Below are 16771 nucleotides of genomic sequence, written 5' to 3'. Positions count from 1 at the left end.
TTCTATTCCAACATGGGAATAGTTTACAGACTCATGGGAACACGGCATAGTGTATTTAGAGACCATGATTTCATGTCACGCTTTCATTTCACTCTTACATGTAAGAAAAATAACTATGATAGTTCAACAAACGAGCAAAGATTTCAGTTCATCAATGTAATGGGGAGAGCACAGGTTAATGCATGAAAGGCCTATGCCATTTAACATAACATCATATCTTGTGTACTATTTTACTACAATTTTCTGCTGTTTATATAATGACACATTCATTGAACATCTAACTTGTATCAGTCAGCTTGATTTTTTTCTCTCTCTCTTCACAGCAACAAAGTACAACAAAGAAGCCTCACAAATAAGGTAAAATTAACTGTATTCGAATCCTCTCATAATGATAATAGATGATGAGAAAAGCACATTCACTTGGCATTTTAATTCATATTGTGAAAGTGAAATCACAGAATAACATAATTGTGAGCAATACTGTAGAATTTCCTGAATTTGCTCTCAAATGTATAGCACTGCCTACTGGACATACATGGACAAATGTTTTATTTGTTATCTTTAGGCATTAATTCCTTTTTTTTATGAACAGCATGAAGAATCTTTCTGCACAAAATATTTCATTCACAGACTTCAATCTGATCGGTTTCTACAGCCTAGGAGAATGGAGGCCTTTGTTATTTATCCCTTTCTTTCTGATGTTTCTTCTGTCTATCACGGCAAATTCTATTCTCATATATTTAATCATATGTCAAAAGTCTCTGCATTCTCCTATGTATGTACTAATAGGTTTAATGGCTGTTGTAGACTTGATCTCGCCTATATTTTTTGTGCCTAACATGCTTCTTAGCTTTTTATTTAATTGGAGTGAGATATCTCTAACGGGTTGTTTGATACAAATGTTTTGCATTCATTACGTTGGATCATTTCAGTCCACTTTGCTTTTTTGGATGGCACTGGACCGTTACTTTGCAATATGCAAACCTCTTCATTATCATAAATACATGGAAATCCCTAACTTTCTGAAGTTTATTGTTGTTCCATTAATCAGAAATGGATTCCTGAATATCACCATGGTTTCTCTGGCTGGAAAACTGTCATTTTGTGTAACAAATGTCATCGATCACTGTTTTTGTGAACACATGGCGCTGGTTCAGTTAGCATGTGGAGATATATCTGTTAATAACTTGGTAGGACTTTTGTCTGCTTTCCTTATACCAACTGCAGATTTTCTTCTCATTACTGCTTCCTATGCTGTGATTTTTGTCTCTGTGTTTAAGTCTGGTAAGGCCCACATGAAGGCCATAAACACCTGCATTACTCACATCATTGTCATGACATGCAGTTTGATTTTTGCCCTGATTGCGTTTATGTCATACAGAATAAGAAATAATTTTTCTACTAGTAGTCGCGTATTTGTGAGCACAATGTACTTACTTTTTCCAAGTTGTTTTAACCCAATTGTTTATGGTGTGAGAACAAAAGAAATAAGACAAAGGATTATTCAGTTTATTAAAGAAGTAAAAGTCTTTCCTTTGCAAAGAAATCCTATTTAAAAAAAAGAAAAAAGATCAACAATATGTTATGCTGATACTGTAACATTTTAAAAAGGATGTGCTTTGTTAAAGCTATAGTTTAAAATGGCCATTTGAAATGATGAGACTGAAAATATAGTTAATAATAAACATACTGTAAACAGTGATGATAATTTACAAGAATCCTTGTGCACATGTTTTGTATACAGAACTGGAGGAGTTCTTGTCAAATTCAATTAGCTAAAAAAAAACAAAAAAAAAACGCATTCTCCATCAGCTACATTTGATCTCAAGCCTGTCTGATAAAACCCACTAAATATATATTATTTTTTTTACTCCATTTATACTTTCTCCTAATAAGAGAAATACAACCTGTTACCTGTATATTTTCTATTAGTGCTTGCTTGCTTACTTACAGTATACACACCTCTAAGAAAACAATCTCTATGGAGTAAACAAAACTCACTACCAGAATATCATAAAAATCAAGTATTCAACCATATAATCATGTTCAGTAATATAGGGTGTACCAAATCTTAGAATCTGTAGTTATCTGTAATGGTGATCTGAGGTGTAAATTAAGCTTCATATACAGATTTGAGAGAGAGAGAAAAAAAATAATATATATATATATATATATATATATATATATATATATATATATATATATATATATATATATATGGGAAAGTTATTTTGTCCAGCAATACAGACTACTACCAGGAGAGGGAGACAATGATGTATGATATAATAGGAGAAGGAATAGCATGAACCTGCATATCTTTTTCTCATTACTGCTTATATATAATTTTACTGCTTTAAGTTATAATTTCACTTAAAGCTTATTTTTATTATTATTATTATTATTATAAACCAGAAGCTGCTTCCTATTGTTTTTCCTTTTCATGTTTGGTATCATTTTAGATGTCTCTTACTAGCAAAGCTTTGGTCATGGCAATCATTACCCAAAACAATTACCTGTGTTTGTTGATGCCATCAGTCATTCGTTTTAAAAATATGCTTAGATGCTTAAATGCTATTTAACTTGTGAATTATTGCAAAAAAAAAAGTGCCGGCACACGTCTGGCACGTGTAAAGATGATCTGGCCCACATGCAGAGTGGAATGACGGCTCTTGGGCGGCTCACTCCTGTTTGCCAGATCTGGGCCACAAGCAGACCATAGCAATGCCACATGTTAGACAAGAGCAAAGAAATAAACCAGAACTGGACCGTATCTGAGCCACAAAATCTGTGTATATTAAATATGGAGTAATCTCAGCCTTAATAAGCCTGTTAACAAGCAGAATCACTGAAGGAAAGACTGAAGGAAAGAAGAACAGAAAAAGAGACGAGCAGAAACACAAGAACTACTCCAGACACAGCCTTAGATGAAATCCACTGAAGAGAAAAGAAGACATTAAATCTGTGAAAATCTCAGCAGAGGAGGAATAAACAACTCCACAAACAGCATTACCAGCTTCACTTATCACAGACTGACTTTATTTCTGTCAGACGTCTACATACGTTTTTATTGAGAATTATTACATGGCTTGGTTAAATTCTAATGTAGAATGCGGACCGCATTATGCGGTGTGTTATTTCTTGATAAGTTTTGTTCTGGACACGGTGTTCTTTAACGGAAGCAATACAATCGTTTTTAAATCAATAAACTCCTTTTAAAATCAATATTTTGTGTCAAATTATTGATTTATATGGTAGGTAGCCATGTAATAAGCGGGATAATGTATAGCGAGGCGGTTGTTATAGCGAATACAATCCCTTCAGGCTCCGCTTCGCCTCGGGCTCCAGATCAGCCTGTCGGAGTTGTATTCAACAACCGTCTCGCTATACATTGTAAGAACTGATTTTCCTGTTAAAATAAAACTCACCCTGCAATATAGCCATAAAACGCACCCTGGACAGAAGATCGCAAAGACAGAGCATAGGACATTGTCCTGTCCAAACACTTTTCCCTTATCTCTGCATCCCCCTCTCCCCCTGAGTCAAGTCACCAAAAGTTCACTAAGAATGCCTATATATCACATATGATGTATCTTGTAAATCTATTGTTTTTCCTTTTCATGTTTGGTATCATTTTAGATGTCTCAGTGCGATTGGTAAAATGGTCTTAATTTCATTGCAGTCATTGGTAATATTAGAAAGATTAAGAACTTAGGAGAATCCTGTGTTCCTCTTTGGGTGATGTCTCTTCAAGATATCTCCCCACTCCCCCGATACCAGGTGCTAACCCCTGGGGTACAGGAACTGACCCAAAACAAACTCTGAAAATATTGGCACAACCCTTTTGTTCTGGTCTGGGTATTTAAGGCTAGGTAACAGAGCTGTCTTTGGGATCCTGTAACCAGGAAAACCCCCATACAGTGCTGTGTCAGTGTTCTCCCGTTGGAAAACACTCACACACCGCTGTGTGTCTCTGTCAGGAATGCATTGCTTACTTTTAGAGTCATCTTTGAGAAATGTATGTCATGCATCTATTATTTCTGAATTGGCTTTTAATTACTTGTGTAATTGGCATGATACATTTATACCTGACAAATAAATGTTACATCTTGATTTATTCTGAAGTTTTCTGAAATCATTATTTTAGTAGATTATAGGAGGCTGGTGCTACCGCAAATCTTGCAGGATAGGTCAAACGAAAGGCGCATGTATGAATGGAGCAGTAGGCACGTCATCTTGAAGACCTTTTGATTTCTGTCTATTACTGATTTAGCAAGTTGTATGGAAATGGCTAAAATCAACTACACTTTTGTATGAGTGAGCAGTAGGCAACCGACTTAAGAGGTATTAGCTAACCCTACATCCTCTGACTAACTTCAGAACTGACAAGTTTTGTGTCCGTGAGAAACACGACGTGGCCGACGTGATCTCTGTGCGGCATTGGGTCCATAATGAATAAATAAATGAAAGATAAGAAACTCTGAATAACCAAAGATCTAAATTAATTCATAATCAATATTTATGACTATTTTCTAATAAGAAACACAATCTAAATTTGATTATCACTTGAAACTGGAGTCAGATTAAGCGTAGAGCTAAAGTAATATTCAAACTAAATTCTAATAAATTAAGTGAACTTCACTGGAGCGCTGGAAAGATATACACGCATTATCCCTTCGCCCACCCCGTTGGATTCCGTCGTTGGGCCAATGGGTGATCCTTACAACATTATACCTTACTTAACAAGGGTTTAACTTTCATGTGCTTCCATTAGTTATTCTTGTTTTTGTTTCCTATTTTGTAAAGTCAAGTCACCTTCATTTATATAGCGCTTTTCACAATATAGATTGTTTCAAAGCAGCTTTACAGTGATACTAGGAAATGAAAGTAACAGATATTGTTTTGGCTTTACAGCATCTCTAGAATAAGTTATTGTCCAGCTAAAGTTAGTTTTGATTGATTCACTTCCGTCGCAAAGATCATTAGTTATTACCTTAGGGTCCGATAACACAACACCGTTCTAACAGAAAACCCCAATGCGATCCAGCCACTCAAAACAGTGCCTGGTGTCTTGAGAACGCAAACCATGAAATAAGTTCCTAAGCCTTGAAACCTTTATAATACTGACATTTTTATTGCTTCCGCATAACCACATGAAACGGAATTATCCCGACAACATTTTATCTGTACAGAGGTACAAGGAAGGGAAGGATTTACGGGAAGTGTTCCCAGTTCCGGCTGACATAATCTATGCATCCTAACATGTAATTATAGAAGTCTATGTGTTATGTGAATGCTAGGCCAAAGAGATGTGTCTTTAATCTAGCTTTAAACTGACAGAGTGTGTCTGCTTCCCAGACAATGTTAGGAAGACTGTTCCAAAGATTTGGTGCCAAATAGGTAAGATCGAGTAACACTAATAGAGTGATACAACCACGATCGGAAGATAAGAACAAATCCTTTGACTAACGAGAGCTGTCTCGGTACTATGGTATGGTTTAAATCCGGACTGAAAATCCTCGCAGATATCATTTCTTTCTAAATAGGAACAGTTGTGAGGAAACTGCTTTTTCTAGTATCTTTGACAGGTAGATTTGAGGTCGGCCTGTAATCGACAAATTCTGTAGGGTCAAGTTGCGTTTTTTTAACAAGCAGTTTAATTAAAGACCGGCTTAAAAGTTTTTGGTATGTATCCTAATGACAAAGATAATTAATGATATTAAAGCAGTCTACTTCTCAAACATTACTAGGACTATCCTGAAAAAAAAAATGAAAAAAAAATAATAAACTTGGGATAAAAGGAAAAGTACAGGTTGATGCATATTTTATTCCAGATAATGCTATACTTGCATGACTGAAGAAAAAAAAAAAAGCCAACAAGTGACCTTACAGGGGCTTGGGCACGCTTGAGTATCAATACGTGCAGTTATGTTAGTCCAGCCATAAAGTCAAACGTAAAGCCACAATCAGAAGTTACACAACCCTTAATGTGAGGGGCCCCAATATAGCAACTAGAGCCTAGCAAATAGTTAAAGTTAAATGGTTTGGGTAGAAGCTTGGCCCATTTAGGTCAAGTCTAAAACCTCTTTGCACAAAATAAAAAGTGTTTAGTAATGCAGCCCTATAAATCAAACTGAGAACAATCACGAAACATCCAACTCCAGTCAGAAATCAATACCAGAGAGAAACTAATGTTGAGTTTCAGGAAGTTTATTAAAAAACTAAATTCACATGACCAGGATAACTTCTCCACTAGACACCACAGTTTGCCCACTAGAGATGGTCTTGACGTGCGCATCTCTTCCTAAAAAAAAAGTGATAGAAGCATGAGGCATTTAAATAAAATGTTGTTCCTGAAGTCAATGTACAGCAAGCACTCACTTTTCCTAGTGCAGCTTTGCTCACAGGTGCCAGAAGAGGGATGGCACACTGCTGTACTACAGTGGATGAAGATCTAACAGAGGGGAAAGGGTTAAGCCATATAATTCAATATAAAAAGCACTACAATTAAGGCTTGAGGTAAGGCTGCAGAGCATACAGTTTCCTGCAGAGGAGCCAGTGATGCTGGATCTACAAATGTGAACATCTTCACAACAAAGCGCTTGTAATGGGTTGGGAACTGAAGACCAGAAGATCCAGCCATTGGAACCAATGTGGTCAGGTAACGATCATCCTGGTAAGGGCATCTGAAAGGCAAAGAGGCATTCAGAAAAGCCTAACAGCACATGGATAAAGACTGGCCTTACTCACCCATCAACCAGAAGGTCCCATTGGGGTAGACCGAGTGGACTGGGGGTTTGTGTCGCCCAGCAATGTCCCAGCATCAGGACAATGTTGGGGTCGGTCCTCTCCAAAATGCGCACCTCAACATACACAGGTTCTCGCAGGACTTTTGTAATTGGATAATCAGCACCACTGTAGTAGGATGTGTACGCCTCATCCCCTGAGGATACAGTGTTAAACTAAACTGCTGCAACCTGGAGTATGAGAGGCGTTAGTTATACTTGGGACAAACACTTACCTTCTGCACAGCCTTTAGTGACACATTGACCATTTGCCAGTCTAAGCTCAACCCTGAGGGGTCCAGGAGCAGCTACTGGTGGAGGTGGAGGAACACCGTTGACCTCCACAACCAGAGCTTCCACAGAAGTAGCAGAGTACCTACACTGGAAGAGAAGCCTGGACAAACCATGAGCTTGTAGCAGTTGTCAATGATTAACATTTATGATAAAGCATAGGTCACCTACTCAAAATGGCTGTCCCTTGTGATGGAACCAAGTGGTCCAATACCCACTTCATACGAGGAGACCATTCGGTTTTCATACACCACATATCCACTGTCCTCCTGCAAATAGTAACACTGTTGGCATCCAGTCCATCCTAAGCTACACAGGAAAAAAAACACAAGCAGCTACTCACAATCATGCTCGTGCCACATGCAGTGACAGGGAACTGGTATATAGCAAAGAAAGGTGTGGATCCCACAGGACTGCAAGATGGGTCACTTCCACCCAAGACACGGACAGAATCCAGGCTCAGTCGAGGCAGCGTAACATCTCTAGCCACCACTACCACAAACTGACCATCTCTTATACACTGGACAGTCACTGGAATGAGTTACAAGAGCAGGTTATTGATGAAAATCAGTTTAACATGAACACTTTGCATTGACTCAATCTTACCAGCCTTCCCATAGTAGCATTGCTGTCCATTAAAGCAGCAGTTGATAGCTGCACACTCAGCACCACTAATACCAGGTGGTCCACATTGGATCTGCTCATAATCAGCTACAGCACATTTGTCAAGAGGCTCTGCCTGTGCCACTGGCTGCTTAGGCTGAAACTGAGAAAACTGCTGACTAGCTTGCGGTTGAACTGACTGAGGAAACTGTTGACTAGCTTGCTGTTGAACTGACTGAGGAAACTGTTGACTAGCTTGCTGTTGAACTGACTGAGGAAACTGTTGACTAGCTTGCTGTTGAACTGACTGAGGAAACTGTTGACTAGCTTGCTGTTGAACTGACTGAGGAAACTGTTGACTAGTTTGTTGCTGAACTGGCCGAGGAAACTGTTGACTAGCTTGCTGTAGAACTGACTGAGGAAACTGTTGACTAGTTTGATGCTGAACTGGCCGAGAAAATTGTTGACTAGCTTGCTGTTGAACTGACTGAGGAAACTGTTGACTAGTTTGATGCTGAACTGGCCGAGAAAATTGTTGACTAGCTTGCTGTTGAACTGACTGAGGAAACTGTTGACTAGCTTGCTGTTGAAACCGCTGGTCAGTTTGCTGGAACATCAGAGATTGAGGATTCTGGGGCAGATTACTCCACTGTGGAACAGCATGACTGAACGCAAAGAGCCAAACACAAAGTGCCAGAGACTGAAGAGCACACCAACTTCCTGCCATTGTTCAACAGCTAGTCACACTGCTGAGATACTGCTCTTTGGTTTTTTTGTACCATACAGACTTTGGCTGATTAATGATAATCCCTCCCTCTTCATTAACAGTCATGATTCTCCAGACTTGCATGAGTGGGAGTCTATGCAATGCGTGATTCTATTGGTTCTTACAAGTATTATAATTTATGTATTCTTTCCACACTTTTTGAACATACACAAAAGCACATATTGAGCTGAATTCTGAATAGTATGCTAGTACAGTTTATTTCATTCTGAAGTCAGCCTTTGTTTTCTCCTTCATTAGCTGAATTTTATAGGCTATTTGATGGTTTGGCTATTCTGGGTTTTTTTTTTTTTTTTTTTTTTTTTTTTTTTACATCTTGCGGTTTTCGTGGCAAAAGGCCTGTATATTTAGGGTATGTTTACACAACAACGACGTACTAAAAATGGAAACGTTTTTTCTTTGAGTTTTCGTGGGCAGACGACAACTTATGGTGACAGTCCCGAAATTGGTGCGTCCCTCAATACATAAATAGTGTCCCGCATTTCAGTTATGTCTGTATTATTTTTTCATCCCTGAAATTGCAATACTACAGTAATAAATAATAAAAACTGTGACTGGCATTTAAAAATCTATTTGTGCAGCCGTCATGTTCTAGCTGTCATATTAACCAACCAACCTAACCCTAGCCCTGAAATTATAAGGCGATAATATATCCCAAATTTATTGAAATGCACATTTATTGTCTTGTCAGAGGAGGATAGGCTCCATCCAAAGTTTTTCTCGATAACTAAACATATTATGGAACTATTTTACCTGCTGCCATCACCTTTGTCTCCATTGGGACAAATGCAAATAATAGATTTCACAATGAAAAAGTTCAAAAGCATTATTTCTCTAAACCGTTAAAACACGTCAACTTGTGGATTTCTGAACTGGTGTGAGTGAATGGAGGCGGGGCTAATTGTTGCATATTCATAGAACCACGTATACTAAATGAGGCAACAGTGTAGTTACATTCATGCAGTTTTAAGCCGTGAAGAAATTTTCCAAGGAACATTTTTTTAAATACGTCATTTTGGTAATCAAAGATGAGTTTTAAAAATGTGTTTAAAAATGTAGTGATGAGTGTTGCGATTGTCCAGGATTGTTTTGAGACCACTGACTGGCTGATGTTTAGAGAGGCAGCAGATGGGAACATTAACGAATATACAGATACTGTTTCCAGCTTTATCCATCACTGCATTGAGGACATCGTTCCTAAGAAGTCTGTTCGGTCCTTTCACAATCAGAAGCCCTGGGTTGATGCTGGGGTACGGAATAACCTAAGAGCCTGGGCTGCCGCCTTTAACTCCGGGGACCCTGATTTGTACAGGAAAGCCAGATTTGACCTTCGGAAGGCCATCAAGTGACCTTACAGGGGCTTGGGTATGCTTGAGTATCAATACGTGCAGTTATGTTAGTCCAGCCATAAAGTCAAACGTAAAGCCACAATCAGAAGTTACACAACCCTTAATTTGATGGGCCCCAATATAGCAACTAGAGCTTAGCAAATAGTTTAGTTAAATGGTTTGGGTAGAAGCTTGGCCCATTTAGTTCAAGTCTAAAACCTCATTGCACAAAATAAAAAAGGGTTTAATAGTGCAGCCCTATTAATCAAACTGAGAACAATCACGAAACATCCAACTCCAGTCAGAAATCAATACCAGAGAGAAACTAATGTGGAGTTTCAGGAAGTTTATTAAAAAACTAAATTCACATGACCAGGATAACTTCTCCACTAGACACCACAGTTTGCCCACTAGAGATGGTCTTGACGTGCGCATCTCTTCCTAAAAAAAAAGTGATAGAAGCATGAGGCATTTAAATAAAATGTTATTCCTGAAGTCAATTTACAGCAAGCACTCACTTTTCCTAGTGCAGCTTTGCTCACAGGTGCCAGAAGAGGGATGGCACACCGCTGTACTACAGTGGATGAAGATCTAACAGAGGGGAAAGGGTTAAGCCATATAATTCAATATAAAAAGCACTAAAATTAAGGCTTGAGGTAAGGCTGCAGAGCATACAGTTTCCTGCAGAGGAGCCAGTGATGCTGGATCTACAAATGTGAACATCTTCACAACAAAGCGCTTGTAATGGGTTGGGAACTGAAGACCAGAAGATCCAGCCATTGGAACCAATGTGGTCAGGTAACGATCATCCTGGTAAGGGCATCTGAAAGGCAGAGGCATTCAGTAAAGCCTAACAGCACATGGATAAAGACTGGCCTTACTCACCCATCAACCAGAAGGTCCCATTGGGGTAGACTGAGTGGACTGGGGGTTTGTGTCGCCCAGCAATGTCCCAGCATCAGGACAATGTTGGGGTCGGTCCTCTCCAAAATGCGCACCTCAACATACACAGGTTCTCGCAGGACTTTTGTAATTGGATAATCAGCACCACTGTAGTAGGATGTGTACGCCTCATCCCCTGAGGATACAGTGTTAAACTAAACTGCTGCAACCTGGAGTATGAGAGGCGTTAGTTATACTTGGGACAAACACTTACCTTCTGCACAGCCTTTAGTGACACATTGACCATTTGCCAGTCTAAGCTCAACCCTGAGGGGTCCAGGAGCAGCTACTGGTGGAGGTGGAGGAACACTGTTGACCTCCACAACCAGAGCTTCCACAGAAGTAGCAGAGTACCTACACTGGAAGAGAAGCCTGGACAAACCATGAGCTTGTAGCAGTTATCAATGATTAACATTTATGATAAAGCATAGGTCACCTACTCAAAATGGCTGTCCCTTGTGATGGAACCAAGTGGTCCAATACCCACTTCATACGAGGAGATCATTCGGTTTTCATACACCACATATCCACTGTCCTCCTGCAAATAGTAACACTGTTGGCATCCAGTCCATCCTAAGCTACACAGAAAAAAAACACAAGCAGCTACTCACAATCATGCTCGTGCCACATGCAGTGACAGGGAACTGGTATATAGCAAAGAAAGGTGTGGATCCCACAGGACTGCAAGATGGGTCACTTCCACCCAAGAGACGGACAGAATCCAGGCTCAGTCGAGGCAGCGTAACATCTCTAGCCACCACTACCACAAACTGACCATCTCTTATACACTGGACAGTCACTGGAATGAGTTACAAGAGCAGGTTATTGATGAAAATCAGTTTAACATGAACACTTTGCATTGACTCAATCTTACCAGCCTTCCCATAATAGCATTGCTGTCCATTAAAGCAGCAGTTGATAGCTGCACACTCAGCACCACTAATACCAGGTGGTCCACATTGGATCTGCTCATAATCAGCTACAGCACATTTGTCAAGAGGCTCTGCCTGTGCCACTGGCTGCTTAGGCTGAAACTGAGAAAACTGCTGACTAGCTTGCGGTTGAACTGACTGAGGAAACTGTTGACTAGCTTGCTGTTGAACTGACTGAGGAAACTGTTGACTAGCTTGCTGTAGAACTGACTGAGGAAACTGTTGACTAGCTTGCTGTTGAACTGACTGAGGAAACTGTTGACTAGCTTGCTGTAGAACTGACTGAGGAAACTGTTGACTAGCTTGCTGTTGAACTGACTGAGGAAACTGTTGACTAGCTTGCTGTTGAACTGACTGAGGAAACTGTTGACTAGCTTGCTGTTGAACTGACTGAGGAAACTGTTGACTAGTTTGTTGCTGAACTGGCCGAGAAAATTGCTGACTAGCTTGCTGTTGAACTGGCCGAGGAAACTGTTGACTAGCTTGCTGTAGAACTGACTGAGGAAACTGTTGACTAGTTTGATGCTGAACTGGCCGAGAAAATTGTTGACTAGCTTGCTGTTGAACTGGCTGAGGAAACTGTTGACTAGTTTGATGCTGAACTGGCCGAGAAAATTGTTGACTAGCTTGCTGTTGAACTGACTGAGGAAACTGTTGACTAGCTTGCTGTTGAAACCGCTGGTCAGTTTGCTGGAACATCAGAGATTGAGGATTCTGGGGCAGATTACTCCACTGTGGAACAGCATGACTGAACGCAAAGAGCCAAACACAAAGTGCCAGAGACTGAAGAGCACACCAACTTCCTGCCATTGTTCAACAGCTAGTCACACTGCTGAGATACTGCCCTTTGGTTTTTTTGTACCATACAGACTTTGGCTGATTAATGATAATCCATCCCTCTTCATTAACAGTCATGATTCTCCAGACTTGCATGAGTGGGAGTCTATGCAATGCGTGATTCTATTGGTTCTTACAAGTATTATAATTTATGTATTCTTTCCACACTTTTTGAACATACACAAAAGCACATATTGAGCTGAATTCTGAATAGTATGCTAGTACAGTTTATTTCATTCTGAAGTCAGCCTTTGTTTTCTCCTTCATTTTCTGAATTTTATAGGCTATTTGATGGTTTGGCTATTCTGGGTTTTTTTTTTTTTTTTTTTTTTTTTTTACATCTTGCGGTTTTCGTGGCAAAAGGCCTGTATATTTAGGGTATGTTTACACAACAACGACGTACTAAAAATGGAAACGTTTTTTCTTTGAGTTTTCGTGGGCAGACGACAACTTATGGTGACAGTCCCGAAATTGGTGCGTCCCTCAATACATAAATAGTGTCCCGCATTTCAGTTATGTCTGTATTATTTTTTCATCCCTGAAATTGCAATACTACAGTAATAAATATAATAAAAACTGTGACTGGCATTTAAAAATCTATTTGTGCAGCCGTCATGTTCTAGCTGTCATATTAACCAACCAACCTAACCCTAGCGCTGAAATTATAAGGCGATAATATATCCCAAATTTATTGAAATGCACATTTATTGTCTTGTCAGAGGAGGATAGGCTCCATCCAAAGTTTTTCTCGATAACTAAACATATTATGGAACTATTTTACCTGCTGCCATCACCTTTGTCTCCATTGGGACAAATGCAAATAATAGATTTCACAATGAAAAAGTTCAAAAGCATTATTTCTCTAAACCGTTAAAACACGTCAACTTGTGGATTTCTGAACTGGTGTGAGTGAATGGAGGCGGGGCTAATTGTTGCATATTCATAGAACCACGTATACTAAATGAGGCAACAGTGTAGTTACATTCAAGCAGTTTTAAGCCGTGAAGAAATTTTCCAAGGAACATTTTTTTAAATACGTCATTTTGGTAATCAAAGATGAGTTTTAAAAATGTGTTTAAAAATGTAGTGATGAGTGTTGCGATTGTCCAGGATTGTTTTGAGACCACTGACTGGCTGATGTTTAGAGAGGCAGCAGATGGGAACATTAACGAATATACAGATACTGTTTCCAGCTTTATCCATCACTGCATTGAGGACATCGTTCCTAAGAAGTCTGTTCGGTCCTTTCCCAATCAGAAGCCCTGGGTTGATGCTGGGGTACGGAATAACCTAAGAGCCTGGGCTGCCGCCTTTAACTCTGGGGACCCTGATTTGTACAGGAAAGCCAGATTTGACCTTCGGAAGGCCATCAAGTGACCTTACAGGGGCTTGGGTATGCTTGAGTATCAATACGTGCAGTTATGTTAGTCCAGCCATAAAGTCAAACGTAAAGCCACAATCAGAAGTTACACAACCCTTAATTTGATGGGCCCCAATATAGCAACTAGAGCTTAGCAAATAGTTTAGTTAAATGGTTTGGGTAGAAGCTTGGCCCATTTAGTTCAAGTCTAAAACCTCATTGCACAAAATAAAAAAGGGTTTAATAGTGCAGCCCTATTAATCAAACTGAGAACAATCACGAAACATCCAACTCCAGTCAGAAATCAATACCAGAGAGAAACTAATGTGGAGTTTCAGGAAGTTTATTAAAAAACTAAATTCACATGACCAGGATAACTTCTCCACTAGACACCACAGTTTGCCCACTAGAGATGGTCTTGACGTGCGCATCTCTTCCTAAAAAAAAAAAGTGATAGAAGCATGAGGCATTTAAATAAAATGTTATTCCTGAAGTCAATTTACAGCAAGCACTCACTTTTCCTAGTGCAGCTTTGCTCACAGGTGCCAGAAGAGGGATGGCACACCGCTGTACTACAGTGGATGAAGATCTAACAGAGGGGAAAGGGTTAAGCCATATAATTCAATATAAAAAGCACTAAAATTAAGGCTTGAGGTAAGGCTGCAGAGCATACAGTTTCCTGCAGAGGAGCCAGTGATGCTGGATCTACAAATGTGAACATCTTCACAACAAAGCGCTTGTAATGGGTTGGGAACTGAAGACCAGAAGATCCAGCCATTGGAACCAATGTGGTCAGGTAACGATCATCCTGGTAAGGGCATCTGAAAGGCAAAGAGGCATTCAGTAAAGCCTGACAGCACATGGATTAAGACTGGCCTTACTCACCCATCAACCAGAAGGTCCCATTGGGGTAGACTGAGTGGACTGGGGGTTTGTGTCGCCCAGCAATGTCCCAGCATCAGGACAATGTTGGGGTCGGTCCTCTCCAAAATGCGCACCTCAACATACACAGGTTCTCGCAGGACTTTTGTAATTGGATAATCAGCACCACTGTAGTAGGATGTGTACGCCTCATCCCCTGAGGATACAGTGTTAAACTAAACTGCTGCAACCTGGAGTATGAGAGGCGTTAGTTATACTTGGGACAAACACTTACCTTCTGCACAGCCTTTAGTGACACATTGACCATTTGCCAGTCTAAGCTCAACCCTGAGGGGTCCAGGAGCAGCTACTGGTGGAGGTGGAGGAACACTGTTGACCTCCACAACCAGAGCTTCCACAGAAGTAGCAGAGTACCTACACTGGAAGAGAAGCCTGGACAAACCATGAGCTTGTAGCAGTTATCAATGATTAACATTTATGATAAAGCATAGGTCACCTACTCAAAATGGCTGTCCCTTGTGATGGAACCAAGTGGTCCAATACCCACTTCATACGAGGAGATCATTCGGTTTTCATACACCACATATCCACTGTCCTCCTGCAAATAGTAACACTGTTGGCATCCAGTCCATCCTAAGCTACACAGAAAAAAAACACAAGCAGCTACTCACAATCATGCTCGTGCCACATGCAGTGACAGGGAACTGGTATATAGCAAAGAAAGGTGTGGATCCCACAGGACTGCAAGATGGGTCACTTCCACCCAAGAGACGGACAGAATCCAGGCTCAGTCGAGGCAGCGTAACATCTCTAGCCACCACTACCACAAACTGACCATCTCTTATACACTGGACAGTCACTGGAATGAGTTACAAGAGCAGGTTATTGATGAAAATCAGTTTAACATGAACACTTTGCATTGACTCAATCTTACCAGCCTTCCCATAGTAGCATTGCTGTCCATTAAAGCAGCAGTTGATAGCTGCACACTCAGCACCACTAATACCAGGTGGTCCACATTGGATCTGCTCATAATCAGCTACAGCACATTTGTCAAGAGGCTCTGCCTGTGCCACTGGCTGCTTAGGCTGAAACTGAGAAAACTGCTGACTAGCTTGCGGTTGAACTGACTGAGGAAACTGTTGACTAGCTTGCTGTTGAACTGACTGAGGAAACTGTTGACTAGCTTGCTGTAGAACTGACTGAGGAAACTGTTGACTAGCTTGCTGTTGAACTGACTGAGGAAACTGTTGACTAGCTTGCTGTTGAACTGACTGAGGAAACTGTTGACTAGCTTGCTGTTGAACTGACTGAGGAAACTGTTGACTAGTTTGTTGCTGAACTGGCCGAGAAAATTGCTGACTAGCTTGCTGTTGAACTGGCCGAGGAAACTGTTGACTAGCTTGCTGTAGAACTGACTGAGGAAACTGTTGACTAGTTTGATGCTGAACTGGCCGAGAAAATTGTTGACTAGCTTGCTGTTGAACTGACTGAGGAAACTGTTGACTAGCTTGCTGTTGAAACCGCTGGTCAGTTTGCTGGAACATCAGAGTTTGAGGATTCTGGGGCAGATTACTCCACTGTGGAACAGCATGACTGAACGCAAAGAGCCAAACACAAAGTGCCAGAGACTGAAGAGCACACCAACGTCCTGCCATTGTTCAACAGCTAGTCACACTGCTGAGATACTGCCCTTTGGTTTTTTTGTACCATACAGACTTTGGGTGATTAATGATAATCCCTCCCTCTTCATTAACAGTCATGATTCTCCAGACTTGCATGAGTGGGAGTCTATGCAATGCGTGATTCTATTGGTTCTTACAAGTATTATAATTTTTGTATTCTTTCCACACTTTTTGAACATACACAAAAGCACATATTGAGCTGAATTCTGAATAGTATGCTAGTACAGTTTATTTCATTCTGAAGTCAGCCTTTGTTTTCTCCTTCATTAGCTGAATTTTATAGGCTATTTGATGGTTTGGCTATTCTGGATTTTTTTTTTTTTTTTTTTTTTTTTTACATCTTGC

The 16771-nt window shown here is 40.2% G+C and overlaps 4 protein-coding genes across 8 annotated transcripts; 1 reads left to right on the top strand and 3 right to left on the bottom strand.

The window, feature by feature from the left end:
* Positions 1-593: 593 nt before the first annotated feature.
* Positions 594-1556, top strand: LOC306996831 (olfactory receptor 52K2-like; the record flags this gene model as incomplete). The annotated part of the gene is made up of 1 exon (XM_079609735.1): positions 594-1556. The coding sequence occupies one exon, from the start codon at positions 594-596 to the stop codon at positions 1554-1556; it is 963 nt and encodes a 320-aa protein (XP_079465861.1).
* Positions 1557-5805: 4249 nt separating this feature from the next.
* Positions 5806-8471, bottom strand: LOC306996548 (zona pellucida sperm-binding protein 4-like). 2 transcript variants are annotated; one of them, XM_079609153.1, is made up of 9 exons: positions 8253-8424; positions 7680-8179; positions 7417-7604; positions 7245-7342; positions 7019-7176; positions 6748-6940; positions 6536-6683; positions 6379-6451; positions 5806-6301 (listed from the first exon to the last, which is right to left on the bottom strand). In XM_079609153.1, the coding sequence occupies exons 3-9, from the start codon at positions 7420-7422 to the stop codon at positions 6225-6227; spliced, it is 753 nt and encodes a 250-aa protein (XP_079465279.1). In that variant the 5' UTR covers positions 7423-7604; positions 7680-8179; positions 8253-8424; the 3' UTR covers positions 5806-6224. The 2 variants fall into 2 exon arrangements, with proteins under 2 accessions (XP_079465279.1, XP_079465278.1); XM_079609152.1 differs by having other exon boundaries at positions 7680-8471.
* Positions 8472-9586: 1115 nt separating this feature from the next.
* Positions 9587-12563, bottom strand: LOC306996542 (zona pellucida sperm-binding protein 4-like). Of its 4 annotated transcripts, XM_079609138.1 has the most exons (10): positions 12302-12493; positions 12042-12228; positions 11605-11932; positions 11342-11529; positions 11171-11268; positions 10945-11102; positions 10674-10866; positions 10464-10611; positions 10307-10379; positions 10014-10229 (listed from the first exon to the last, which is right to left on the bottom strand). In XM_079609138.1, exons 4-10 carry the CDS (start codon positions 11345-11347, stop codon positions 10153-10155), a joined length of 753 nt encoding a protein of 250 aa, XP_079465264.1. In that variant the 5' UTR covers positions 11348-11529; positions 11605-11932; positions 12042-12228; positions 12302-12493; the 3' UTR covers positions 10014-10152. The 4 variants fall into 4 exon arrangements, with proteins under 4 accessions (XP_079465261.1, XP_079465264.1, XP_079465262.1 ...); XM_079609136.1 differs by having other exon boundaries at positions 11605-12079; positions 12189-12514; XM_079609137.1 differs by having other exon boundaries at positions 11605-12228.
* A 1289-nt stretch (positions 12564-13852) lies between these two features.
* Positions 13853-16467, bottom strand: LOC306996547 (zona pellucida sperm-binding protein 4-like). Its single transcript, XM_079609151.1, has 8 exons — positions 15676-16467; positions 15413-15600; positions 15242-15339; positions 15016-15173; positions 14745-14937; positions 14533-14680; positions 14376-14448; positions 13853-14296 (listed from the first exon to the last, which is right to left on the bottom strand). The coding sequence occupies exons 1-8, from the start codon at positions 16397-16399 to the stop codon at positions 14220-14222; spliced, it is 1659 nt and encodes a 552-aa protein (XP_079465277.1). The 5' UTR covers positions 16400-16467; the 3' UTR covers positions 13853-14219.
* Positions 16468-16771: the final 304 nt, after the last annotated feature.

The sequence above is a fragment of the Phoxinus phoxinus genome (assembly GCF_949152265.1).
Source record: "Phoxinus phoxinus genome assembly, chromosome: 4".
In the NCBI taxonomy this organism is placed as follows: Eukaryota; Metazoa; Chordata; class Actinopteri; order Cypriniformes; family Leuciscidae; genus Phoxinus; species Phoxinus phoxinus.
The sequence above is the reverse complement of the archived record's forward strand: the minus strand, read 5'-3'. Positions and strand labels throughout refer to the sequence as shown.

Coding starts and splice junctions, on each gene's coding strand:
- LOC306996548 (XM_079609152.1), bottom strand. CDS start 8,403: ATGGCAGGAAGTTGGTGTGCTCTTCAGTCTCTGGCACTTTGTGTTTGG. Junction 7,177..7,244: donor ACAAGGGACAGCCATTTTGA/GTAGGTGACCTA, acceptor TGGTTTGTCCAG/GCTTCTCTTCCAGTGTAGGT. Junction 6,452..6,535: donor TGGCTCCTCTGCAGGAAACT/GTATGCTCTGCA, acceptor CCCCTCTGTTAG/ATCTTCATCCACTGTAGTAC.
- LOC306996547 (XM_079609151.1), bottom strand. CDS start 16,399: ATGGCAGGACGTTGGTGTGCTCTTCAGTCTCTGGCACTTTGTGTTTGG. Junction 14,681..14,744: donor TGGGACCTTCTGGTTGATGG/GTGAGTAAGGCC, acceptor TTTGCCTTTCAG/ATGCCCTTACCAGGATGATC. Junction 14,297..14,375: donor GCAAAGCTGCACTAGGAAAA/GTGAGTGCTTGC, acceptor TTTTTTTTTTAG/GAAGAGATGCGCACGTCAAG.
- LOC306996542 (XM_079609135.1), bottom strand. CDS start 12,472: ATGGCAGGAAGTTGGTGTGCTCTTCAGTCTCTGGCACTTTGTGTTTGG. Junction 11,103..11,170: donor ACAAGGGACAGCCATTTTGA/GTAGGTGACCTA, acceptor TGGTTTGTCCAG/GCTTCTCTTCCAGTGTAGGT. Junction 10,612..10,673: donor TGGGACCTTCTGGTTGATGG/GTGAGTAAGGCC, acceptor TCTGCCTTTCAG/ATGCCCTTACCAGGATGATC.